General features: G+C 58.5%; 1 protein-coding gene across 1 annotated transcript in view; it reads right to left on the bottom strand.

Moving 5' to 3' along the window:
- NOS3 (nitric oxide synthase 3) overlaps positions 1–25520 on the bottom strand; it is an 82316-nt gene that overhangs the window by 7763 nt on the left and 49033 nt on the right. Inside the window, exons 11-21 of the mRNA XM_084620734.1 lie at positions 18929–19002; positions 16963–17107; positions 15664–15768; positions 15294–15361; positions 14678–14794; positions 12317–12491; positions 11793–11925; positions 10781–10859; positions 10502–10689; positions 9480–9661; positions 7779–7989 (exon numbers count right to left, since the gene is read on the bottom strand). Of these exons, the coding sequence (XP_084476860.1) occupies positions 7779–7989; positions 9480–9661; positions 10502–10689; positions 10781–10859; positions 11793–11925; positions 12317–12491; positions 14678–14794; positions 15294–15361; positions 15664–15768; positions 16963–17107; positions 18929–19002 (1477 nt within the window). The remainder of the gene's footprint in view (positions 1–7778; positions 7990–9479; positions 9662–10501; positions 10690–10780; positions 10860–11792; positions 11926–12316; positions 12492–14677; positions 14795–15293; positions 15362–15663; positions 15769–16962; positions 17108–18928; positions 19003–25520) is intronic.

Here is a 25520-nt window from a genome sequence, read left to right as displayed (position 1 = left end):
TCGATTTAAAGCTGTTAAATTCGACCTAAAGTCCTAGTGTAGACCAGGGCTTAGGCTTGAATAGAGACTGGGAGTGGATGGGTCATTACACAAAGTAAAACTATTTCCCCATGTTTATTCCCCCCTCCCCCCCTGTTCCTCAGAGGTTCTTGTCAACTGCTGGAAATGGCCCACCTTGATTATCACTACAAAAGGTCCCACCCCTACTTGCCACCCCCCCGCCCCCGCTCTCCTGCTGGTAATAGCTTAGGTTACCTGATCACTCTGGTTACAGTGTGTATGGTAACACCCATTGTTTCATGTTCTCTGTGTATATAAATCTCCCCACTGTATTTTTCACTACATGCATCCGATGAAGTGAGCTGTAGCTTATGAAAGTTTATGCTCAAATAAATTTGTTAGTCTCTAAGGTGCCACAAGTCCGCCTGTTCTTTTTATGAGTTTACGGTAAGCATGCCTTTAGCCAGAATCCACCTTGAATGGAATGGTTACTAAGCATGAAGTTATAGCTGGTGTAAGGAAGTTATTGCCTAAGGCTCTTTTGATTGGGAAAGATATTAAAGTTTTGTTCAATCCAGTTAACCGGTCACAGGAAAGGAACGATCTTAAACCTGTGTCTATTATGGGCAATGATTTGCCTGGGGAGGGTTTCTCCAAATGTCTGTCTGAGGAAAAGAGCTGTTTGTCTGTGAATGAAGTTTCTGAATGTCTGTCTAGTGTCTCAGAAGTGAATCTGGAATTAGATAAAGAGCAGAAAGATCTCGTGGGTCAGGAAAACGTTTCTCAGGAGCAGATTAAAGTGGATGGTCAGGTTAACTGAGGAAGGAAAAGGTAGATTTTTGATGGGTGATGGATTGTTGGCTAGTGCAGCTTGTAAAAGTGAACCTGGAATAGGTAACTGTGATTTGATGGAAGTAACTCAGTGTAGTGAGAAGAACAGCAGTTTGCCACTCCCAACAGATAATGTGCCTGGTAAGGAAAGTCTCGATGAGCCTAGGCAGCCTTGTGAGCTGATGGCTGTGTCTAGTCAGCAGGGTGGGAAGGCGAGGAGAGTGGAAGATGAGTGTCCCTGGACCTTACCTGTTAGCTGGGTGGAGAATTGGGACAGTGAAGGAAATGTGCCTGTGTCTGTCAGGGGTATTGACTTGCCTGTGGAGGGAGCTACCCTGATCTCCAAGCAGTTGCCTGTGAACAGCCTTGTGTGCTGGGATAAGGCAAATGAGATCCCAAGCTGTGTGTCTGGTAAAGGAGAAGGTGTCTCCAGTTCTTTGTCTGTGGAGCAGACAGAAGGGGCCTTTCAGCCTGTGCTGGTCGAGGATAGTGCAGTTGTCTGGTTCACTGTAAGTAGGTCGCATCCAGTTAGTGTCCTAGCAAAATCCCAGAGCCCAGACAATTCTGGTGCTTGTATTTTGCCTGTTGCTAGTGTGTGGTTGGAAAAGGGTGGAGCAACTCTGTCTGACCAGGTTGATATCCTAGCCAGACCACAAGGAGAGCATAAAGGTGATTTGATTGTGTTACCTACTAACAGTTTGACAACTTGTAAAAAGAAGGAAAAGATTCCTGAACTTGTGTGTGGCAAAGGGAAGGAGAATGCTTCTGACCTTTTATCTAGGAAGTCTGTCAGTTTGCCTGAAAGGGGATTGTGTAGGAATCCGCCGGATGGGCCAGAGGTGATTCTGGATGTAAGTGAAACTCAGAAGTTGGAAGTGGCTCAGCAGAGCAATGCTTCTGTAGAGCAAGGTAAAGGTAAATTGATGCTTAGAAAGATTCCTGAAGAGAAAAATTTTCAGGGTGGTCTCTGCAAGCAGTTTACTGCAACTGAAGGGGGTGGAAGTGATTTAACCAAGGAAGTTTCAGTTCCTAACAGCCAGAAATTTTCTGTTGTAAATGGATCCACTGACTTTCCTTTTGAAAGATCCAGTGTGGATAGCTTTGAGAAGGTCTCAGATGGAGTAAAAACTGTTAAGAAAGTTGACCAGCCCTGTGACCAAGTGGCTGTGTTTGGCCAGCTTGTTGGGAAGACAATGGTGTTGGAACAGGAATGTCTCCGGGCTAATTCTATAAGTAAGCAGTCCGTGCTTCACAGTCTGCAACTGGTAAACACACCTAGCCAGAAAAAAACAAGGACTCCTTGTGGCACCTTAGAGACTAACCAATTTATTTGGGTATAAGCTTTCGTGAGCTACAGCTCACTTCATCGGATGCATTCAGTGGAAAAGACAGTAGGAAGATATATATACACAGAGAACATGAAACAATGGGTGTTGCCATACCAACTGTAAGGAGACCTATCAATTATCAGCAGGGGAAAAAAACCTTTTGTAGTGATAATCAGGATGGCCCATTTCTAACAGTTGACAAGAAGGTGTCAGTAAGAGTAGGGGGGAAATTAGCAGGGGGAAATAGTTTTTACTTTGTGTAATGACCCATCCACACCCAGTGGAATTCCTGTGAGCAGGAAGTTTCCACTTTCAACCTTCTAGGAAAAAGGTGGGGAGGGAAAGACCCCATCCTACTGAAGGGAAGAATGAGTGTCCAGCCTTGAAATTGGTAGCAGCTAAGAATTTAAAGGCTAGTGTCTGTGGTAATGCAAATTGCCTGGCTGGCAGGGAGAGGAAGAACTTGTTAATAGCTGTTATCACAGAGAGCACGCCCCATCAGCCAGTGAGTTCGGTTAAGCAAGAGAAATCCGGGTTTGATCCTTCAGGACAAGGAGGAAAAAGAGAACTTGATTTTGCAAAAGGAAGCCGCAGGCTAACCCTAAAATGCCAAAATCCCAATGGTATTGGGCCAAAGGTGATTGTGATTGCGATGGATTTGTTGTTGTTGCTCATGGTAATTCTTGTAACTAGTGTGTTGCTATTACCATAACTGAAAATATGTCCAATGTACCTAATCTTTTGAAAAAAACCCTGACCATGTTAAGAGTGATACATGAGATCACACTTTGTGTTAAACAGCCTTGTTATACTGATGTTTCACGGTTAATGCCCGTGAACAGTCTTGGAACTTGGAACTTTTCACAGGGGAAAAGACATTCCAGACCGGATGTGCTGTATGAAAAGGGAAACTGAGGCACACTATCCTATTGCTTTCACGGCTAACTGCCAAGATTCCTGTACTATGGACAACATTAATATCTACATTGACGTGATGTTAATTGGGTTCCACACATTTGCCAGAGCTTGTATGGATAAAGTAGCTACGTTCTTTGGCTCTTGGCAAGATCACATGAGACCTACAGGAACCACGATGCAAGAGCAGATTCAATCCACTATTGTTCAAACCAAGTTTTACCTGGGGTCTGTAAAGAGATGCAATCATGTTATTGACCAGGACTTTGGCAAACCATTTCTGTTCTACACTGGTACGGCTTCGAACCCAGTACCAGCTGTAGTAAGACAGAACCCAGGATGGGGAGCTCTTGGGATGCAGTCAGAGATGTTTGTGTCATTTCAAATGGGGAGGGGTAACTAGTGGTGTTCCCCAAGGGTCAGTCCTAGGACCAACCATATTCAACTTATTCATAAATGATCTGGAGAAAGGGGAAAACAGTGAGGTGGCAAAGTTTGCGGATGATACTAAACTGCTCAAGATAGTCAAGACCAAAGCAGACTGTGAAGAACTTCAAAAAGATCTCACAAAACGGCAAATGAAATGTAATGTGGATAAATGTAAAGTAATGCACATTGGGAAAAATAACCCCAACTATACATACAATATGATGGGGGCTAATTTAGCTACAACTAATCAGGAGAAAGATCTTGGAGTCATCGTGGGTAGTTCTCTGAAGACGTCCACGCAGTGCGCAGCGGCAGCCAAAAAGGCAAACGGGATGTTAGGAATCATTAAAAAAGGGATAGAGAATAAGACAGAGAATATCTTATTGCCCTTATATAAATCCATGGTGCGCCCACATCTTGAATACTGCGTACAGATGTGGTCCCCTCATCTCAAGAAAGATATACTGGCATTAGAAAAGGTTCAGAAAAGGGCAACTAAAATGATTAGGGGTGTTGGAACGGGTCCCATATGAGGAGAGATTAAAGAGGCTAGGACTTTTCAGCTTGGAAAAGAGGAGACTAAGGGGGGATGTGATAGAGGTCTATAAAATCACGAGTGGTGTGGAGAAAATGAATAAGGAAAAGTTATTTACTTGTTCCCATAATATAAGAGCTTGGGACCACCAAATGAATATTAATGGGCAGCAGGTTTAAAACAAATAAAAGGAAGTTCTTCTTCACTCAGTGCACAGTCAACCTGTGGAACTCCTTGCCTGAGGAGGTTGTGAAGGCTAGGACTATAACAGGGTTTAAAGAGAAAAGGATAAATTCATGGAGGTTAAGTCCATTAATGGCTATTAGCCAGGATGGGTAAGGAATGGTGTCCCTAGCCTCTGTTTGTCAGAGGGTGGAGATGGATGGCAGGAGAGAGATCACTTGACCATTACCTGTTCTTCTGGGGCACCTGGCATTGGCCACTGTGGGTAGACAGGATGCTGGGCTGGATGGACCTTTGGTCTGACCCAGTCTGGCCATTCTTATGTCCTTATCCCTTCCTGCATCAATTTTACATGAACTGGGACTGTATAGATCATTGTTGCAACCAAGGTCCTGCAGTGGCACCAAATCTTGTACAAAGGGGGTCAAATAAGGTGTCCATGAAAAGGTGATGGTTTGCTGGTTAGGATTATGCGGTCTGTATGCATGTATCATTTTTGTATTTAAAGTTATAAGTATTGGCTCTATCCTGTCTGTAGTTCAAACGTGTGCTGTGCTTCTGGGTGCCACCCCAGACAAGTTGGTGTCAGCTCTGCCCAGCCTGCTGGATGGCCCATTAAGGACCATCGGCTACACAACTGACCCACTGAGAGAAGACAGACACACCTTGGGACTCAGCCAGGCATGCAGGGACCTGCCTATGGACAGAACTCTGAGGTATTTCCAGGCCATGTGCTGGGCAGCTTGTGTTTGGAACAAAGGAAGCACAAGCCACATGGCAAAAGGACTATAAAAGGCAGCTGCATCATCTCCATTTTGTCCTCAGTCCTGCTTCTGATCTCTGGAGGGACTTTGCTACGCTGAAGCTCTGAACCAAGGACTGAATGACCCATCCCAGCTGGGGATGTTCTCCAGAGACTTGATTTGAACCTGTCGTTTATTCCATCACAGCTACAAGCCTGAACCAAGAATTTTGCCATCACTGTATGTCATTGATTCGATTGAACCCATTCTAGCTCTCATCTCTATCTTTTTCCTTTTATGAATAAACCTTTAGATTTTAGATTCTAAAGGATTGGCAACAGTGTGATTTGTGGGTAAGATCTGACTTGTGTATTGACTGGGGTCTGGGGCTTGGTCCTTCAGGATCGAGAGAACCTTTCTTCTTTTACTGGGGTGTTGGTTTTCATAACCGTTCATCCCCATAACGAGTGGCCCTGGTGGGGATACTGGGGAACGGGAGTGTCTGAGGGAATTGCTTGTGTGACTTCTGGTTAGCCAGTGGGGTGAGACCGAAGTCCTCTCTGTCTGGCTGGTTTGGTTTGCCTTAGAGGTGGAAAACCCCCATCCATGGGCTGTAACTGCCCTGCTTGAAGCACTTTGTCCTGAATTGGCACTCTCCGTTGGGTCCCGCCGGAACCAGCATTGTTACAGCATTACATTAGCTCTCCTCCAGTCATTTGGTGGAGAAGCTGATTTAAATGATAGGTTACAGACTACAGTTAGGTTTCAGAGTAGCAGCCGTGTTAGTCTGTATCCACAAAAAGAAAAGGAGTACTTGTGGCACCTTAGAGACTAACCAATTTATTTGAGCATGAGCTTTCGTGAGCTACAGCTCACTTCATCGGATGCTGTAGCTCACAAAAGCTTATGCTCAAATAAATTGGTTAGTCTCTAAGGTGCCACAAGTCCTCCTTTTCCTTTTTTTGAGGCTACACTTAGTAGTCCTGCAATTATACATTTGAGTTCCTTCAGAACTCTTGGGTGATACCATCTGGCCCTGGTGATTTATTACTGTTTAGTTTATCAATTTGTTCCAAAACCTCCTCTAATGACACCTCAATCTGGGACAGTCCCTCAGATCTGTCACCTAAAAAGAATGGCTCAGGTTTGGGAATCTCCCTCACATCCTCAACTGTGAAGACCGATGCAAAGAATTCATTTGGTTTCTCTGCAATGGCCTTATCGTCCTTGAGTGCTCCTGTAACATCTCCATCGTCCAGTGGCCCCACTGGTTGTTTAACAGGCTTCCCGCTTCTGATCTACTTAAAAAAAAATTTTGCTATTACTTTTTGAGTCTTTGTCTAGCTGTTCTTCAAATTCTTTTTTGGCCTGACTAATTGTATTTTGCACTTCATTTGCCAGTGTTTATGCTCCTTTCTATTTTCCTCACTGGGATTTAACTTCCACTTTTTAAAGGATGCCTTTTTGCCTCTTACTGCTTCTTTGACTTTGTTGTTTAGCCACGGTGGTGCTTTTTGGTTCTCTTACTGTGTTTTTTAATTTGGGATACACACTGAGGCTGAGCCTCTATGATGGTGTCTTTAAAAAGTTTCCACGCAGCTTGCAGAGAGTTCACTTTTGGCACTGTACCTTTTAATTTCTGTTTCACTAACCTCCTCATTTCTGTGTAGTTCCCCCTTCTGAAATTAAATGCTGCTGCTGGGGTGTTTTCCCCGCCACAGGGATGTTAAATTGAATTAGATTAGGGTCACTATTACCAAGCGGTCCAGCTCTATTCACCTCTTGGACCTGATCCTGTGCTGTACTTAGGACTAAATCAAGAATTGCCTCTCCTCTGGTGGGTTCCAGGACCAGCTGCTCCAAGAGGCAATCATTTAAGGTGTCAAGAAACTTTAACTCTGCATCCCGTCCTGAGGTGACATGGACCCAGTCAATATGGGGATAGCTGAAATCCCCCATTATTATTGAGTTTTCTATGTTAATGGCCTCTCTAATCAACCTGAGCATTTCACAGTCACTCTCACCATCCTGGTCAGGTGGTCGCTAATATATCCCTACCACTATATTCTTATTATTAGAGCATGGAATTACTGTCCATCGAGATTCTGTGGTACCGTTTGATTCATTTATGATTTTTACTTCATTTGATTCTACACTTTCTTTCATGTGTAGTGCCACTGCCCCACCAGCATGACCCGTTCTGTCCTTGCCATATATTTTGTACCCTGGTAGTACTGTGTCCCATTGATTATCCTCATTCCACCAAGTTTCTGCTTAGATTGTGGTTTTGCTTTTTTGCTTTGATCCGTTTGCTATCCCTTATAGTCACTTCAAATCTATCTTTTGTGGTTAATAAAATTATTTTTGTTTTGTCTAAAACCAGTGTGTGGGTCATAACTTGGGGCAGAAAGCTATGTATATTCCTCTCCACATTGAGGGAGGGGGCGACTTTCATGAGCTTACACTGTACAGATCTCTGGGTAGCGCAAGACAGTATAATTTGGGGTTTACACTCCAGAGGGGTGCGTGCCTTAGGAACTGGGAGGTGCCTTAGCTGAGCCTTCCCATGCAGGGGCTGGTTAAAGAGCCAGTGTGTATGTAGCTGCAGCTGGGTGTGTTCCTACCTGTCTGTGCTGGAGCCTGGCGGGGGGCTTGGCAGGCTGGTCACAGCAGTACAGTGTAAAGGGAGCCCAGGCTGGTGGGGCAGGGGCTCAGTGGTACCCCAGTTCCAGGTGGCACCCTGGGGGGAACCTGTCACAGGGGGCGGCTCACCCTGGCTGGGGGGGTCATTCCCGGGGAAGGGGGGTGGCTCACCCTGGCTCTGGTAGGTCAGCACGGCCACGGTGAGGTGGATCTGGCCGGGGTGGGCGCCGGGCGCGGAGCTGACCGAGTAATAGCGCGGCTGCAGCAGCGGGAGCTGGGTGAGCAGCAGGGAGGTGGGCAGCACCAGCGAGGGGAACTGCTCCAGCACCCAGCCCAGCGTGGGGCACCAGAACCACTTCCACTCCTCGTAGAGCTGGGCGTCCTGCAACGGCAGCCGGGCTGGGACCTGCCGAGCCCCCCGTCGCGCCCCCCAGTGCTCTCCCTCCCCCAAGCCCCAGCCACAGCCGGGCTGGGACCCCCGAGCCCCCCATCACGCCCCCCAGTGTGCTCCCTCCCCCAAACCCCAACCACAGCCGGGCTGGGACCCCCCGAGCCCCCCATCACGCCCCCCAGTACGCTCCCTCCCCCAAACCCCAACCACAGCTGGGCTGGGACCTGCCGAGCCCCCCATCGCGCCCCCCAGTGCTCTCCCTCCCCCAAGCCCCAGCCACAGCCGGGCTGGGACCCCCTGAGCCCCCCATCATGCCCCCCAGTGCACTCCCTCCCACAAACCCCAACCACAGCCGGGCTGGGACCCCCCGAGCCCCCCAGTGCTCTCCCTCCCCCAAACCCCAACCACAGCCGGGCTGGGACCCCCCGAGCCCCCCAGTGCTCTCCCTCCCCCAAACCCCAACCACAGCTGGGCTGGGACCTGCCGAGCCCCCCATCGCGCCCCCCAGTGCTCTCCCTCCCCCAAGCCCCAGCCACAGCCGGGCTGGGACCCCCTGAGCCCCCCATCATGCCCCCCAGTGCGCTCCCTCCCCCAAACCCCAACCACAGCCGGGCTGGGACCCCCCGAGCCCCCCAGTGCTCTCCCTCCCCCAAACCCCAACCACAGCCGGGCTGGGACCCCCCGAGCCCCCCAGTGCTCTCCCTCTCCCAAGCCCCAACCACAGCCGGGCTGGGACCCCCTGAGCCCGCCAGTGCTCTCCCTCTCCCAAGCCCCAACCACAGCCGGGCTGGGACCCCCCGAGTCCCCCAGTGCTCTCCCTCCCCCAAACCCCAACCACAGCCGGGCTGGGACCCCCCGAACCCCCCAGTGCTCTCCCTCCCCCAAACCCCAACCACAGCCGGGCTGGGACCCCCCGAGCCCCCCAGTGCTCTCCCTCTCCCAAACCCCAACCACAGCTGGGCTGGGACCCCCCGAGCCCCCCAGTGCTCTCCCTCCCCCAAGCCCCAACCACAGCCGGGCTGGGACCCCCCGAGCCCCCCAATGGTCTCCCTCCCCCAAACCCGAACCACAGCCGGGCTGGGACCCCCCGAGCCCCGCAATGCTCTCCCTCTCCCAAGCCCCAACCACAGCTAGGCTGGGACCCACGGAGCCCCCCCACATTCTCCCCTTCCCCAACCACAACTGGGCTGGGACCCATAGAGCCCCCCACAGCACCTCCTATGCTCTCCCCCACCCCGCACGCAGCCCCCCACCTTCCTAACACTACCTCCCCCTGCCCCCAATGACAGGGCCCCCCTCGACAATACTAACCCCAGCCCCACCCAGAGCGCTGGGTTGGGAGCCCACGGACCCTCCCTTATCCCCCCCGTGCTTGGCCTGGCACCTGGCTGGCCCCTGGCCACCCCCACCCCATGCATGGCCACTGCCCAGACTGCTCCCCCAGCGGTGTCCCAGACAGCGCCCCCCAAAGCCCCTCGCACCTGGCTGAGCCGCTGCAGCTCTTCCTGCTCGGCGCTGTCCTCTGCCAGCGTGGCCAGCAGCTGCAGGAGCTGGGGGCTGGGCGGGGTGGTGATGTCCAGGAAGAAGGTGAGGGCCTGGCGCAGGGTGCAGGGCGGCAGGCGGCTGAGGGGCACCCAGCTGGCCTTGGGTCTGGTGTGCCCGCCTGCAGAGAGACCGAAGAGTGGGAGGGCACATCTGCCCTGTGATGCAGTGAACCTAGTCTGGGACAGGACCCCTAGCGATGCCTCAGTTTCCCTCTTTACTTGGCATGGCTACCCCCTGGGTGCTCAGCAGGGGGAAGGAGGGGTGTGCACCAGGCAGCTGGCAGGGTAGGAGTGGGTCACCAGGCACAGCTCGCTGGCTGGGACGCACCCTTCTGGCGCCCAGCAGCCCTGAGGACGGGGGTCCCCGCCCTGCAGGGAAGTGGGGCCGAGGGACCGAAAGGTGTCGGGATCCCACCCTGACGGAGACAGAGCAACCCAGCCTGAACTGGGTCCAACGCGGCTTGGCCGGCCCTGGCCCAACCCCTCTGCTGGCCTGTGGGCGTCAGGGTCCATAGCCGGGTGCCCGGTGCAGAGCTGCCAGGCTGGGCTGCCGGCGGTCAGCACAGACACACGGGGAGCATCGCACCCGGCGGGGCCCAGCACGGCCTCCCGCAGGCCTCGGGCCAGGAGCACGGAGCGAGACGGGGCATCAGGAGGCCACGGGGCTGCCCTAGGGAACTGGGGGTCTGCTCAGGGGTCCGTGCCAAGGGCTGATGACAGGCTGGGCACAGACCGGCCCTGGGGGATCCGTGACAGAACCCGAGCTCGGCTGCCATCGGGGGCAGGCCCCCATGTGCCCGACCCACAGGGTCGTTTTGGAGGGAGCAACACAGAGAGTCAGAGCAAAAGGGGGCCCTAGCTGCTGGATTCCTCCCCGCCCCCCATGGGATCCCCCAGGCACTAGCCCCAGGGTCCCTGCCCCCAGTGCTGGCTCTGGGGAGGAGCCCCTCGCCTCTCACCACTGGTTGCCTTCTCCAGGAGCTCCACGGCCACGGGCTCCCCGTCGGGGGGCGGGTCCTCCACGCGCTGCAGCAGCTCCTGCACGAGCTCCGGGCGGTTGGCGGGGAAGATGCCCACGTGGTCCCCGGGCAGGTACTGCAGCTCCGGCTGCCCGGCCGTGTCCAGGCGCACCAGGATGGTGGAGCGGCTGGGAGGGAGGGAGGCGTCAGAGCGGGCCCCAGCGCCAGGGGCGGGGGGCTCCCAGGGCCAGGCAGGGCGGCCCTGGGCGGGGGTCTCACCTGGACTCCTGGCTCTGCAGGTTCTGCACGGAAAGGACACGGCACGGAAACACCCTGCGCTTGTGGACGTGGGATAAACCTGCCAAGCAAGCAGAGCCCGGGGGGGTCAGTGGGGTCCAGACCCCAGCAGGGGGTGCTGGGGTGGGGGGTGGCTGCTGGCGACTCCACCCTCTGCCCCTCCCAGCAGAGGGTCCGGGGGATGGGGAGGGTGGGGCGTGGGCTGGGGTCGGGGGGGCTCCCAGGGACTCCAGCCCCAGCCTCTCCAGCAAGGGGCACTGCCTGGGGGGGCTCCCGGCTACTCCAGCCCCACCTCTCTCAGATCCATGGATGCCAAGGCCAGCAGGCTCAGCGTGGCCAGCCGGCCTGACCCTGCGTAACATGGGCCAGGGCCAGAACTCCCAGAGCCGCGCTTGGAGCAAACGGCCGACCCCGGCTGAACACCGGTGGTGACGGAGACTCCACCCCGAGCCCGGCTCCGTCGTCCCCGTGGCTAGCGCCCCTCAGTGCTAACCACGCGCCCCGGCGCCTGGCTTTGTCTTGCCTCAGCTTCCGGCCACCGGCTCCTCTTGGAGCGCCTGCCACCGGATCGGTGCCCTACTGGGCGCCCCGGCCACGTCCGCACAAGCACTAGGGTCGGCGGGGACGTGACCCCCGCGAGCGACGCGTCACCGGCAGCCGCGCCCCGACGGGAGGGCAGCTTCACGGAGACCTTCCAGCGGCGCCGAGCCAGGGCCTCCCACACCGGGCGCCGCACCCGGAAGCGTGGCTGAGACGCTCCCCTCCCGGAGTCCGTCACCGGCCGGTCCCCACCCCTCAATCGCTGTCTTCGCCGCCCCTCCCTCTGGACGCGTGGCCCCCGAGCTGGAGCCGGGATCCCGGTCGCACCAGGGCCCGGCCGAGGTGACGGCCCGGGTCCTGCGGCCAGCCTCGCATGGGGGGTCCTGCCCAGCTGGTGATCGGCCCCCCAGGCTAGCGCCCCCGGCAGGGCGCGGGGGGACTGGCCGGCGGGTACCTGTCAGCACGTCCGGGGACTCGGTGCAGACGCCCAGCTGGTAGTTCTGGAGCTTCCAGCTTCGCCGCGTGGTGAAAATCTCCCTGGCGGCCTCCTCGGCGTCGTCCCCAACACAGAAGGTGTCGCAGGCGGCCTGGGGGGCGGGGGGGAGTCATTGGGAGCCCAGATCTCTGATGTCACAACCCCCAGATCCTGCGTGGGGGCCCAGAGCCCCAGTACCACCCCTGGGGGCAGCTGGCTGCCAGCGGGACCTGACCCGAGTGCGCGGCAAGGGGGCGCCCTTCCTTCCACAGCCAGGGGAGGAGACCCCGGGACCCTCCCCTATCCCCCACCTCTCCTGGTTCTGTGCCACCCTCATCTCCTGGAACCCCAATCCCACACTCCAGAGCCTGCCCTTCCCCTCCCCGTGTGCCCCAGTCCCCCTGTGCACCCCAACTCCCCCTGCATCCAGCCCCTCCCTCTGCACCCCATTCCCCTCTGCCCTTCCAGCCCCACTGCCCCTGCGCCCAGCCCCTCCCCCTCACCTGAAAGACCCGTCTGGCCCAGGTGCGGAAGGCCTCCTCCTGGGCACACAGCTCGTCGCCCTCCCCCATGGCCAGGATGCGCTCGCCCCCCAGCTCCTCCAGCCGCGTGTCCACGGCATGGGCGAAGGCACAGAAGTGGGGGTAGGCCCGGGAGCCCAGCCCGAAGACCGAGAACCTGGGGGGCACAGGAGACGGCAGCTGAGCCTCTGCGGGGGTTTTGCCCCGACCCCCGCTCCAGCCTCACCAAGAGGGGGACCCCAGGGCCGAGTGGGGACACAGGTCACCCAGTCACCTCCCACCAGCCCAGGGGACATGCTACAGGACAGGGGGGAGCCCAGGGCTGGGCTAGCAGGGGCTGTGGGTCAGGAGTGAGGGGCACTGGCAGAGCTGGGGGGGACCCAGGGCTGGGCTAGCAGTCGCTGCGGGTCGGGAGTGAGGGGCACCGGCAGAGCTGGGGGGGACAGGGCTGGGCAAGCCGGGGCCGTGGGTCAGGAGTGAGGGGCACCAGCAGGGCGGGAGGGAGCCCTGCTGATCTAAGAGGCATTGGCAGAGGGGGCGCCATAGCTCTTGGGGAGACACTGAGGGTGGAGGGAGGGGGCTGACCAGAATGCCCCCTGGCCTCTGTGTGACTTTCCCATTCCCATTCCCCGCCTGCTACCCTCACCCAGGGGGGCGTTTCCCGGCCCTCGCTGGCTTCTCTGAGTGCCAAAGGGAATTTTCGGTAACATTTTTACAAAGCCTATGTGTGCCTCAGTTTCCCCCAGAATTTGCATTGCTCCCCAGTGGGGGCAGAAGGGTTAACACTGTGCTTGGAGCTGAGCTGGGGACACAGGCGGAGGGGGCCAAAGGGGGAGTTGGGTGATATCTGTATGACACCTGCATGTGCCTCAGTTTCCCTCTTGTGACAAAGTGGGACTGTTCTTAATGTTTCCTCTGAATAATGTGGGGGTGCCTCAGTTTCCCCTAGGCAGATCTTAAGTCTCTAGGGGGTGGAGTAAGGGTGTATGTTCGTTGCAGAGCCCTAGAGGGCAGGTGTGTGCAGGGGTCTGGACACAGAGAATGGCCGACACCCTGTTTCCTGGCAACTGATGCCTGGACCCTTCCCCCCTTCAAGGTGAGAGCTAAAGGGTTGGAGAACAAAGGGATCAGGTGCCCTCCTGGCCCGGGAAAGGGACAAAGCCCAGAGGAGGGGGGGCTGGAGAGAGTTTCAGTTTGGGGCTGGCTGGGGACATGGAGTGAAGTACAGACGGGGTTGTCTGGCTCACTGCCCCCCAAAATGGACCCAGCTGAGGGGTCCTGTTCTCTGCACCTACAAGCTCTGTGTTAGACCATGTTCCTGTCATCTAATAAACCTTCTGTTTTACTGGCTGGCTGAGAGTCACGTCTGACTGCGGAGTTGGGGGGCAGGACCCTCTGGCTTCCCCAGGACCCCGCCTGGGCGGACTCGCTGTGGGAAGCGCACGGGGGGGCAGAGGAGGCTGAATGCTCCGAGGTCAGACCCAGGAAGGTGGAAGCTGGGTGAGCTGTGTGTCCTGCAGACAGGCTGCTCCCAGGAAGGCGACTTCCCCAGAGTCCTGCCTGGCTTCATGGGGAGCAGTTCCAGAGCATCGCCCGAAGACTCGGTGACACCTCTGCACTTTGCACTGTCACTGAAGAGTTGACTCTCCTGGGAAACCAGCGCAGGTGGCAGGGAATTGGGGGCTCCCGACAGGGGGCTGGAGCGAACAGGGTCTCGCAACCACCGGCTGAAACCGAGCCCGGCTCCACAGTACGTCCCCCAAGACAGAGATGCCAAGGGCCGAACCAGCCGTGCCTGGCAGCAGGAAACCTTGGGAAGACGGGTAGAGGGAGGGAGCTGGGGCTGGTGCCGTTCGGGTGGCCCGGCGGGCACTGGCCTGCGGCTGGACTCCGTCCTCACTGCGCTGATCTTGGCCGGTCAGACTGGCCGGGCGACTAGTCGATGGCTCCCGGTTGGCACAAGCAGCCCAAGTGGTGCTGAACGTGCCCGGGACCACCCCCACCGGCAGGGCCCAGCACGGCCTCCCGCAGGTCCTCGCTGCTGGGGGCCAGAGAGACGGGGCGCTGGGGCGAAGGCCCAGATTGGAGTGTGGAGGCAACAGGAGGTTCTTGAGGGAACTGGGGGTCCCTGGGCCCGGCCTGCTAAGGGGTCATGCCCCGGAGCCTGGTGACAGGCTGGGCACAGCTGGACCCTGCGGCTCCGTGACACCCCCACCCAACAGACAAGGAAACAGGCAGCCAGAGCCAGTCGCTAAAAGGGGCAGAGCTGGGGCCGGACCCAGGTGTCCTGGCGCCCCTTGCCGTGGGCATGGCATGCCGGGCTGTCCCGCGGGCGGCGCCTACCGGAGTGTGCCCAGGGCCCCGGCGCTGTCCGTGTTGCTCGACTCCTTCCGCTTCTTCTTCCACGAGGCCACCAGCCCGTCGCTCTGCGAGACGCTGTTGAACCGGATCTTGTAGCTCCTGGGAGGGGACACGCAGTGAGCCCCAGGCCGGGCAGGGCACAGCTGGGCCCATCCTTCCTGCCCCAGAGCGGGGGCTGGCTGGCGTAGGGGGGCGGGGAATGGGGCGTGGGGCCGTTCCTCTCTATGGGGCAATGGCTCCAATCCGCAGGAGGGTGGGGAATGGGATGTGGGGCCTTTCCTCTCTAGGGGGAACGGCTGGCGTGGGGGGGGAATGGGATGTGGGGCCTTTCCCCTCTAGGGGGCACCAGCTCCGATCCAGCCCCAGAGTGGGGGCTGGCTGGCTCAGGGGGCCGGGGGCCTTGGGGGCGCTGGTATGATGGGTGCGTTCCCCCAGTCCAAGGTTTGGAACGTACCACCCGCAGCCTTGCCCCAGGGCAGTGACCCCGGCCAGCCCAGGGACCTCGCTAACCCCACTGCCCCGGGCACAGGGGGCTGCCAGCCCCAGGGGGTCCTGAGCACTGGCCCAGAGCTGCCCCACACCTGGGGGAATCACTCACTTTTGTTGCTCGGGCTGCGTGGAGCTGACATAGGGGCAGGACATCTCCATCAGCGCCTTGGCAAAGCTCTGCCGGGAGAGAGGGTTCAGGGGCTCAGGCAGGCACCCCTGGACCTCTAGCACTGCCTGCCACCCCCAGGCACCCCCAACCCCCTAGCACTGCTCCCCCGGGCACCCCCTGGCCTTCTAGTGCTGCTCCCCCGGGCACCGACCCCCAGGCACCCCCAACCCTCTAGCACTGCCTGCCTCACTCCCTGGGCACTGACCCCCCCATCTTGGGCACCACCCCGACCCTCTAATGCCAGCTCCCCACCCAACAACGGTCCGTAGCTGCTGGCCCCAAGACTCTGACCCCTGGGGTCCCCCCTCACCTCCCCACTCTCCGGCGGGTCGCCGTTGCCGAAGGTGCTGGTCACGACCAATACCAGGGTCTCATGCTCCAGGCTGACAATGTCGTACTCGTCCATGCAGACAACCTAGGGGATGACACTGGGGGGGTCAGTGGGGCCGAGGGTGCAGGCAGTGGAGGGGGCCGATGGGCTCTGCTGTGCCTGTCTCCCGTGCGGGGCAGGCAGGCCGCACGCTCCAGGCTGAGGGGAGGGATCCCTCTGTCCCCACCCACGCGGAGCCGGTGGAACTCCCTGCCACAGGGTCTCGCTCGGGCCAAGGGTTCAGGCACGGTCAGAGCGTCGGACGTTGCTGTGGATAACGAGAGCGTCCATCTAGCCGGGCTGCCTGCGACGGCAATGGGCCGGCGTCCGCTAGGGGCTTGGGGGTCTCCCTCTGGGCAGGGTCCCTTGGAGCTGCTGGGTCTGGCCCACTAGGGGTCCAGGGCGCCTCCCCTGGGCTGGTTATTTCGTCACTGACCAATAGGGGTCTCCCCGCCTCCTCCGGAGCAGCTGGGCCAGGGGGCTACAGGAGCCTGGGGGGGAGCCGCCAGCAGTGCCTGGGTTCCCAGAGCAGGGATGGAACCCAGGCGTTCTGGCTCCCAGCCCCCCTTGCTCTAGCCCCAGACCCCACTGCCCCCCAGAGCCGGGATAGAACCCAGGCGTCCTGGTTCCCGGCCCCTTCCCCCGCTGTACCCACCAGACTCTGCCCCCGCCGAGCTGGGAAGAGAACGCAGGAGCCCTGACTGCCGGATGTTCTGACCCACAAATCCTTCCTGTGGGTCGCACTGTGCTGGGGGCGTTTGGGGGCCTGGGGCAGTGACAGGATCCTGGGAAACCAAATGTGGCAGGTTCCCCCCCTCATCTGAAAAGCACTTGGGGAGATGGGGGGACCCAGCAAGGGGCCAATGTGCCAGCCACAGCCAGCCCCCCATCCTCCTCCCACCAGCCTCTTGTCCCCCAGCTCCCATCCTCCCCCAGACCCCCATGTGCCCCCCACCCACCCCAGCCAGCCCCCGTCCATCCCCTGCCCCACAGCCAGCCCCCTGCCACCGCCCCCTGAGAGCCCTCTCCTAGCCCAGCCCCTCCCCCCACCCCAGCCAGGCCCTCTTCCTTCCCCCAGCCAATCCCCACCCCATACCCCCCATGCCAGTCCCCCTCTCCCCCAGCCAGCCCTCAACCAATCCCCACTAACCCCCACCCACCCCAACCAGCCCCTCCATCCTGCCCCTGGCCATCAACCCCCTGCCCCCCAGGCAGTACCCTGCAGCCCCCCAGCCCCACCTTGGGGTCGAAGGCGTGCCGGAACAGCTCGCCCAGGTTCCAGGCGTAGGTGCGGGACTTGCCCGTCTCAGTGGCGTACAGGATGGTGGCCTTGACACGACGCGCCATCACGTGGACCATCAGCTTGGCCGAGATCTTCACCGCGCTGGGGGGAGGCCGGAGGGTGTCACCATGCCCACCCCAGCCCATGCCCAGCACCAGCTCCCTCCTGTAGACCCCAGCCCTGGGCCCCTCCCGGGCCAGGGCTCGGAGCCAGCCAGGGCAGTGCCGGGCAGCTGGGTACTACGGCTACAAGCCGCGGGGGGCAGGGGGCAGGGAGAGGAGACAGCGATGGGGCAGGATATGGCCTCGGTGCCTCTGCCATAGGTTGGCCCGGGCAGAGCTGGCCAAGGCCTCTGTCAACCCCCCCAGGTGCTCTCTGCAGCCCCAAGCCCCCCCATGCCCGCTCAGGGGGGTCAGGGATGCTGCAGCTCCTGGCGTCTTGAAGCAGCTGGCCATGCCCAGACACGACATGCCCTGCTGCTCCTGCCACGCCTGGACACGTCTTCACACCCTGCCAGTCCTGCCATGCCCAGACATGTGTATCCACGCCCTGCCAGTCCTGCCACGCCCAGACACACGTCTTCACACCCTGCCAGTCCTGCCACGCCCAGACACGTGTATCCACGCACTGCCAGTCCTGCCGTGCCTGGACATGTCTTCACACCCTGCCAGTCCTGCCATGCCCAGACACTTGTATCCACGCCCTGCTGCTCCTGCCACGCCTGGACACACGTCTTCACACCCTGCCAGTCCTGCCATGCCCAGACACGTGTATCTACGCCCTGCCGGTCCTGCCATGCCTGGACACATGTCTTCACACCCTGCCTGTCCTGCCACGCCCAGACATGTATCCACGCCCTGCTGCTCCTGCCACGCCTGGACACACATCTTCACACCCTGCCAGTCCTGCCATGCCCAGACACGTGTATCCACGCCCTGCCAGTCCTGCCATGCCTGGACACATGTCTTCACACCCTGCCAGTCCTGCCATGCCCAGACACGTGTATCCACGCCCTGCCAGTCCTGCCATGCCTGGACACATGTCTTCACACCCTGCCAGTCCTACCACGCCCAGACAAGTGTATCCATGCCCTGCCGGTCCTGCCACTCCCAGACACACGTCTTCACACCCTGCCAGTCCTGCAACACCCAGAAATTCATATCCACGCCCTGCCAGTCCTGCCACTCCCAGACACACGTCTTCACACCCTGCCAGTCCTGCCATGCCCAGATATGGGTATCCATGCCCTGCCACACCCAGATACGTGTATCTATGCCCTGCTGGTCCTGCCACACCCACACATGCCTATCCACGTCCTGCCAGTCCTGGCACACCCAGACATGCCTATCTATGCCCTGCCAGTCCTGCTATGTCCAGATACGCGTATCCACACCCTGCTGCTGCTGCCACACCCAGACATACGTCTTCACACCCTGCCAGTCCTGCCATGCCCAGACACACCTATCCATGCCCTGCCAGTCCTGCCACATCTGGACACACATCTTCACACCCTGCCAATCCTGTCACGCCCAGACACGTGTATCCATGCTCTACCGGTCCTGCCACGCCTGGACATGTCTTCACACCCTGCCAGTCCTGCCACGCTCAGACACACGTCTCCAAGCCCTGCTGGTCCGGCCACGCCCGGACACCCCTATGCACAGCTCTGTGGGGTGGAGGGGGGGGTTGAGGGATGGGGGTAGGGGCAGTGCAAGGGGTGGGGCCAGTGCAAGGTCCCAGGACCGAGAAGGGGAGTTCTGAGGGGACGGGCTCTGCCCTTTCTCATCCCTTACACTCCCACCTTCCACCCCAGGGCCCTCACCCGCTCACGGTCCCCTTACCCTTCCCACCCACTCCCCCCACTGCTCATGCTGCCCCTCCCCCTCCCCTTATGCCCCACCCCGAGGCCAGGCTGGCACCTACTTGGCCACTTCTTTGAAGGTTTTCTTCCTGGTGACGCTGGTGCCCTTCGAGGTATAAACCTTCCAGGCGTCCGGCTGCAAAGGAACCAGCCAGGTCAGCCCCGGCCAGCCATGGGGAGGAGGCGGAGAAGGGACCATTCAGCCCACCAGGGCCTGGGACCAGCCATGGCCGACGGTCCGGGGGGCAGCCAGCCCCACTGTGCAGGAGGATAGGAAGTGGAGGTGCTGGGGGGAGTCCCTGGTGGGGGGCTGGGCCCGGGTGGGGCTGCCTGGGAAGGAGAGGGTGTGTCTGGGGAGATGTGATCCCTGGGGTGGCAGTGGGGGGACTGGGGCAGGGGTGATCCCAGAGGGGCAGGGGCGATCCCTGGTGGGGAATGGGGGGAGGGACGATCCAGGCACGGCCGGATTAAGTCTCCTGTGGGCCTGGGACTATTACATTTTCTGGGGCCCCCTCCCCCCGTATACAAGTCTTTTTCCTAATGTAAAACAAAATGATCACCGTTGTGGCATCGAGGCTCTTAACGCTATACCAACCCCACCTTTCAACGAACATAAAGCCGTCCTGTGCTTACATTTCAGTCTTAAACCATGTAGAATATAGTTAATTCAAAATGGCTGACTTCGTACCTTAGAGAAAACGGTTACTGACTCCTCGTAACGGTTGTTCTTCGAGACGTGTCGTTCACGTCCGTTCTGATTAGGTGCGTCCGTGCGCGCGTCCACAGTAGCCGGAAGATTTTTCCCCTAGCAGCAACGGTGGGGTCAGTCTGGGGGCCCCCTGGAGTCGTGCCTTCATGGCGCCCAGTATCGAGCCCTGCCGACCCACCACCCCCTCAGTTCCTTTGCGCTGGCCGCTCCGACAGAGGGTGGGTGTTGGAACGGACGTGAACAACACACCTCGAAGAACAGTTACGAGACGGTGAGTACCCCTCTTTTATTACCACGCACTCTCGAATGCTTGTTCCCGTCCATTCCCATCAGCTGACTCTCAAGCCCAAATTCAGGGGGCAGGGTCGGAGTCATCCACTGACTGGAGCACGGCTCGTCCGCAGGCCGCATCGCCTCTGGCCCGCTGAGTCATCGCATCGCGCGTGGTGAAAGTGTGGATGGAGGAGCACATCGGCGCCCTGCAGATTTCCTGAGTGGGAACCTGAGCCAGCAAGGCTGTTGATGAAGCCTGAGCCCTGGTGGAGTGCACAGAGATCGGGGGTGTGGGAATCCCCGCCGGGTTGCAGCACTTGCGGATGCAGGACGTGATCCATGATGAAATGCGCTGTGATGACACAGGCAGACCTTTCATTCTGTGCACCACCGCCAAGAAGAACTGGACCGATTTTCTGAATGGCTTCGTTCTCTCGATGTAGAAAGCGAGTGCCCTGCGGACATCTAGTGAGTGGAGTCTCTGCTCCCTGCCGCTAGAATGCGGCTTAGGGTAGAACACAGGGGGGGAAGATGTCCTGGGTAATGTGAAACTGCGATACCACCTTCGGGAGGAAAGCAGGAGGTCTGAGCTGCATCTTATCCTTATAGAACCCAGAATAAGGGGGCTCTGAGGTTAGGGCCCTGAGTTCAGACACTCTCCTGGCCAAGGTTATCCCCACCAGGATCACCACCTTGTAAGAGAGATAGAGCAGGGAGCACTTTGCCAAGGGCTCAAAGGGGGTGTGGTGCTCTGTACCTCGGGGGAACACCCTACACCCCCATGTTCATCTTTATAAAATGATTGTGTGGTATCCAATGCAAAGTTTGGCATGTCGGGTGCCTATGGGAGGCTCATGATGCCCTGAGCATGGTTGTTATAGTGATGTTATAGCTTGTAATTTCATGTATATGGTTATGAGGCTGAAAATGTATCCTCACAGCTTAAAGCCAGCCCAGGCAAAAACTCTCCAGGAACAGAGGGGCAGTTTACTTCTCATCAGGGCATGTATGGGACAAACCCAGCCCAGCCTCACAGGAACAAAGGACACTGGGCTAGGTAGCAACAAAAGAATCTGTTAGATTCTCAAGGGAGTCACCCCCCTTCCCTTGGTCAGTTTGGGACTGCGATGAGGTAATGCTCACCTGACTGTGAAACGGGGAGGGCAAAGCCAAGAGGGAAGAAAGGACACGATAAAAGGGGGAGACATTTGCCATGCTCTCTCTCTTCCACCTCCATCTACAGACACCACCACCGAGTGACTGAACCGCTGAGCAAAGGGGAGAGCCTGGCCGAAGGGCAACCAGCCAGCCTGTGGTGAGAAGCATCTAAGTTTGCAAAGGCATTGAAAGGTCAGCTTAGGATGCATTTTGCTTTTATTTCATTGGACCAAATCCGACTTGTTATGTTTTGACTTATAATCACTTAAAATCTATCTTTATAGTTAATAAATCTGTTTATTCTACCTGAAGCCGTGCGTTTGGTTTGAAGCGTGTCAGAGACTCCCCTTGCGATAACGAGCCTGGTACATATCAATTTCTTTGTTAAATTGATGAACTCATATAAGCTTGCAGCGTCCAGCAGGCATTACTGGACACTGCAAGACGGAGGTTCCTAGGGCACTGGAGATATTGGCTGGTGTCATTCGGTTGCACAATCCAAGGAGCAGCTTACATGCCAGAGGCTGTGCGTGAACAGCCCAGGAGTGGGGGTTCTCCCAGCAGAGCAGGGTCAGGCTGGCTCCCAGAGTCAAGGAGTGGAGTGACCTAGCAGATCACCGGTCCGGATAACACCAGAGGGGAACATCACGGCGGGGTCCTGTGAGTCTAGACAGGACCAGGTTGAGGTCCACTTGGGTCTTGGAGCAGCCTTTGATCAGCCAGTCATCGAGGTGCGGAAACACCTTTACTCGGTGCCTGCGCAGAAACGCAGTGACAACTGCCATGAACTTGGTGAAGCCTTGAGGTGCTGCTGACAGGCCGAACGGGAGGACTGGAAATTGGTAGTGGCTGTTGTTCACCATGAACCTGAGGAACTTCCTGTGGGGCTGGGCGATCGCGATATGAAAGTATGCGTCCTTTAAGTCAAAGGCAGCATACCAGTCTGCTGGATCCAATGAGGGAATGAGGGAGGCCAGAGAGACCATGAGGAACCTGAGTTTCTTCACGAACTTGTTGAGTTCTCGCAGGTCCAGGATGGACCTGAGGCCGTCTTTGGCTTTCGGTATTAGGAAATACCATGAATAGAAGGCCTCGCCCCCATGTTCCTGAGGAACCTCCTCCTCAGCCCCTAGCGACAGGAGCGACTGCACCTCCTGGATAAAGAGCTGCTTGTGAGAAGGGCCCCTGAAGAGGGACAGGGAAAGGGGGTGGAAGGGCAGGAGGGCACAGAATTGGATGGAGTATCCCCTCTCTACGGTGCGGAGGACCCAACGGTCTGAGGTGATCTGGGGCCATGCATGGTAGAAAGGGGACAGTCGGGACGGGAAGGTAAGGCAGGGTGGATCCAGTCTTTGATGTGGTACACCGTCCTCAACCGTGCTTTCAGAAGCCGGTTTGGGCCCTGATGACAGCTTGGGTTGTCCCGAGCCCTGGCCAGAGCGTTGACGTGGCCTTCTCCTGCCTGCGCTGTTTCTCCGTCTGGACCTGTCCTGGCGGTTCTGGTGACCACACTGCTGAGGAGGCTGAGGACGGAAGGGTCCCCGCTGCGTTGACGGTGTGTAGAGGCCCAGGGACCCGAGGGTGACTCTGGAGTCCTTTCGGCTGTTAGGCTCTGGTCCATTTTCTCCAAAAAGAGAGTCTCCCCGTCAAAAGGCAGGTCCTGTATGGTCTGCTGGACCTCATATGGGAGACCAGAAACCTGGAGCCAGGAGCCCTTTCTCGTGGCCACTCCTGTGGCCATAACCCTGGTGGCAGCATCTGCTCCATCAAGTGCCACCTGCAGGGACGCCCTGGAGTTCAGTCTCCCCTCCTGGACCAAAGCCGAAAATTCAGCACAGGAGTCCGAGGGGAGCAACTCTGTGAAGTTGGCCATCGCCGAGCAGGCATTGTAGGAGTACCTGCTGACGATGGCCTGCTGGTTCGATATTCGGAGTTGTAGTCCCCCCGTTGAGTACACCTTTCGCCCGAATAGGTCTAGTTTTTTAACGTCCCTATTCTTGGGGGAAGGGCCCTCAAAAACCTTGCCTCTCCTGCTGGTTAGCAGCATCCACCACCGGAGAGTCAGGCCGGGGATAGGAATATAGGTGTTAATAACCCCGGGAGGGCACAAAGTACCGGCATTCCTTACGCTTGGCAGTGGGTGGGAGCGAGGCCGGGGTCTGCCACAGGGTCCTAGTCATGTCCGTGAGTGTCTTTATAAATGGTAAGGCGATACGGGAAGGGCCAGAGGGGGCCAGGATGTCCACCATAGGGTCTGCAGCATCTACCACTTCCTCTGCCTTAATGCCCAGACCCTGGGCGGCCCGGCGCAGCAACTGCCATAACATCCGGGAGTCTTCCAGAGCTGGGGCTATGGAAGTGCCCGCCAGTGCCTCATCTGGTGAAGAGGAGGAGGAGGCCACCAGAGGAGGTGGTTGTTCGCTACCATCCCCACCTGAGGGATCTCGTGACTCCAGGGGGACTGTGGTCGGTCGGCCTGGTCCCCGTGCTGTGAAGGGTGCGGGTGTTGGTGCCGATGTTGGGTCTCATGCCAGTGCCGGTGTAGACGCCTGGTGTAGTATCTGTGCCAGGATCCTCATGGATGTGGCTGCAGCCAGCGTCGGCGCCGGGCTGTCGCTGGTGCCCCACACTCCGTGACAACTGGTGGCAGCGGTGGGATGTACTGCACCCCGTGGACGGCGCTTCCTGCAGTAAGTGACTGGGGAGCAGTAAAACGAAGGGGGATTGACGGGGACCAGGCGTGCTGAAGGCTCAGAGAGGGGCAGGGGGTGAAGGAGCTATGCTTAACCCCTGGAGTGTGTGACCAGCGAGAAGGGCTGTTGCAGTGACGGGGTCCCCCTGGAGAGTGCAGTGAGCGGTTCCAGGGGTGGAGAAGTCTGCGGCTTGACCCTGGCAAAGAGGTGGTGACCTTGAGAAGGGCTGGCACCCTAAGGGTTCTCCCTGGAAACCGTGGGGAGCTGAGAGCACACAGGCCTGTGAGTCCACAACAACTTGGGACTAGCGGGAAGATGGATAACCATCTCCTTAAGAGCGACCTGGTGGAGCTGTGCAGGCAGAGGGGGCTGCGCATTGGGTGGCTCACCAAAGAACAGCTGATTGCCCAGCTGGAGGAAAAGGATCGCCCAGAGGAGCCGATCCCTGTCTCTGTGGGAAGCAGCCCGGCAGATGCAGTGCCGGCACCGGTGTCTGTCCCGGCTGGGAGGGGTCAGACGGCTGCCGAGAGCACTCCGAGGCCCCCCCTACCAGTTACCTATGCCTAGGAGAGGGGCTGGAAGGAGCCCGGTGAATCCCAAGGAGGACACACATCTGGAACTGACCCTCCGAATGGAGGGATATGCCCACAAGTGGGCAGAGGGGGCCCAGACGAAGGAGAACCTGGTTAACCTGATTGTACTGGAGCACCTGTATGAACAGTGCCCTTCCCACATGAGGCTGTGGTTGGTGGACAAAAAGCTCGAGAACCCCCAGCACGCAGGGCAGCTGGCCGACGAGTTTGTGAACAGTCGGTCAGGGGGTAGCCGGGAGGAGCCCCAAAAGAACAGGCCCCCCCCCGATGCAGAGAGAGACTCACCATGGGACCCCCCAAAGGCAGAACATGGAGAACCCCCTCCGAAGGGGAATGCCTGGCGTCGTGCCCCCTCCAACCTGCTCGAGGGGACCAACGTGACCTGAGCTGCTATCACTGTGGCCAGAGAGGCCACGTACGGACCCAGTGCCCCAGGCTCAGGGACAGACTGAACAGACCCAACCTACCCAGGGTTAACTGGGTAGGGACTCAGCTGGACAAGGGGCAGATGGCCCAGGCAAGGGGGGCTGCCAGTTTACCACTTGCTCAGGAGGGAAGAGTACCCCAGGCCAGCTCCGCCGGAGGACTGGAGACTCTGGACTCAGGGTCCTCGGTTTACAGGGTGGGCGCGGGGCTGTCCCTCCGGAGAGAGTGCCTTGTTCCCCTGGAGGTGGATGGGAGGAAGGTCAATGGATACTGGGATACGGGCGCGGAGGTGACGCTGGCCCGGCCCGAGGTGGTGGCCCCAGATCGGGTGGTGCCCAACACCTACCTGACCCTGACAGGGGTGGGCGGGACCCCATTCAAGGTGCCCATGGCAAGGGTACACCTGAAATGGGGGGCCAAGGAGGGCCCCAAGGACATGGGGGTGCACCTTCATTTGCCCACTGAGGTTTTGATGGAGGGAGACCTAGAGGACTGGCCAAGCAAGCCCCAGACCGCCCTGGGTGTGAGCCGTAGCCAGAGCCGGCGAGGGGCACTGCGCCCTGACCTTGGGGGGGGTACCACACCGGAGGCGCAGGACCCCACCCTGGTGGGGAGGGAGCGCCGAGGGGCACGGCTCAGAGAGGCGGAGGCCTCAGACCTGGCCACTGAGGGGGAACCGGGCCCCGTCCCTGCCCCAGCCGCTGAGTTCCAGGCCGAGTTGAGGAAAGATCCCTCCTAGCGGAAGCTCAGGGACCTGGCCGACCTCAGTGTGGTACGGACCATGAGGTGAGGCTGCCAGGAG

This window comes from Lepidochelys olivacea (genome assembly GCF_965140295.1).
Source record: "Lepidochelys olivacea isolate rLepOli2 genome assembly, chromosome: 2".
Lineage (NCBI taxonomy): Eukaryota > Metazoa > Chordata > Testudines > Cheloniidae > Lepidochelys > Lepidochelys olivacea.
The sequence above is the reverse complement of the archived record's forward strand: the minus strand, read 5'-3'. Positions and strand labels throughout refer to the sequence as shown.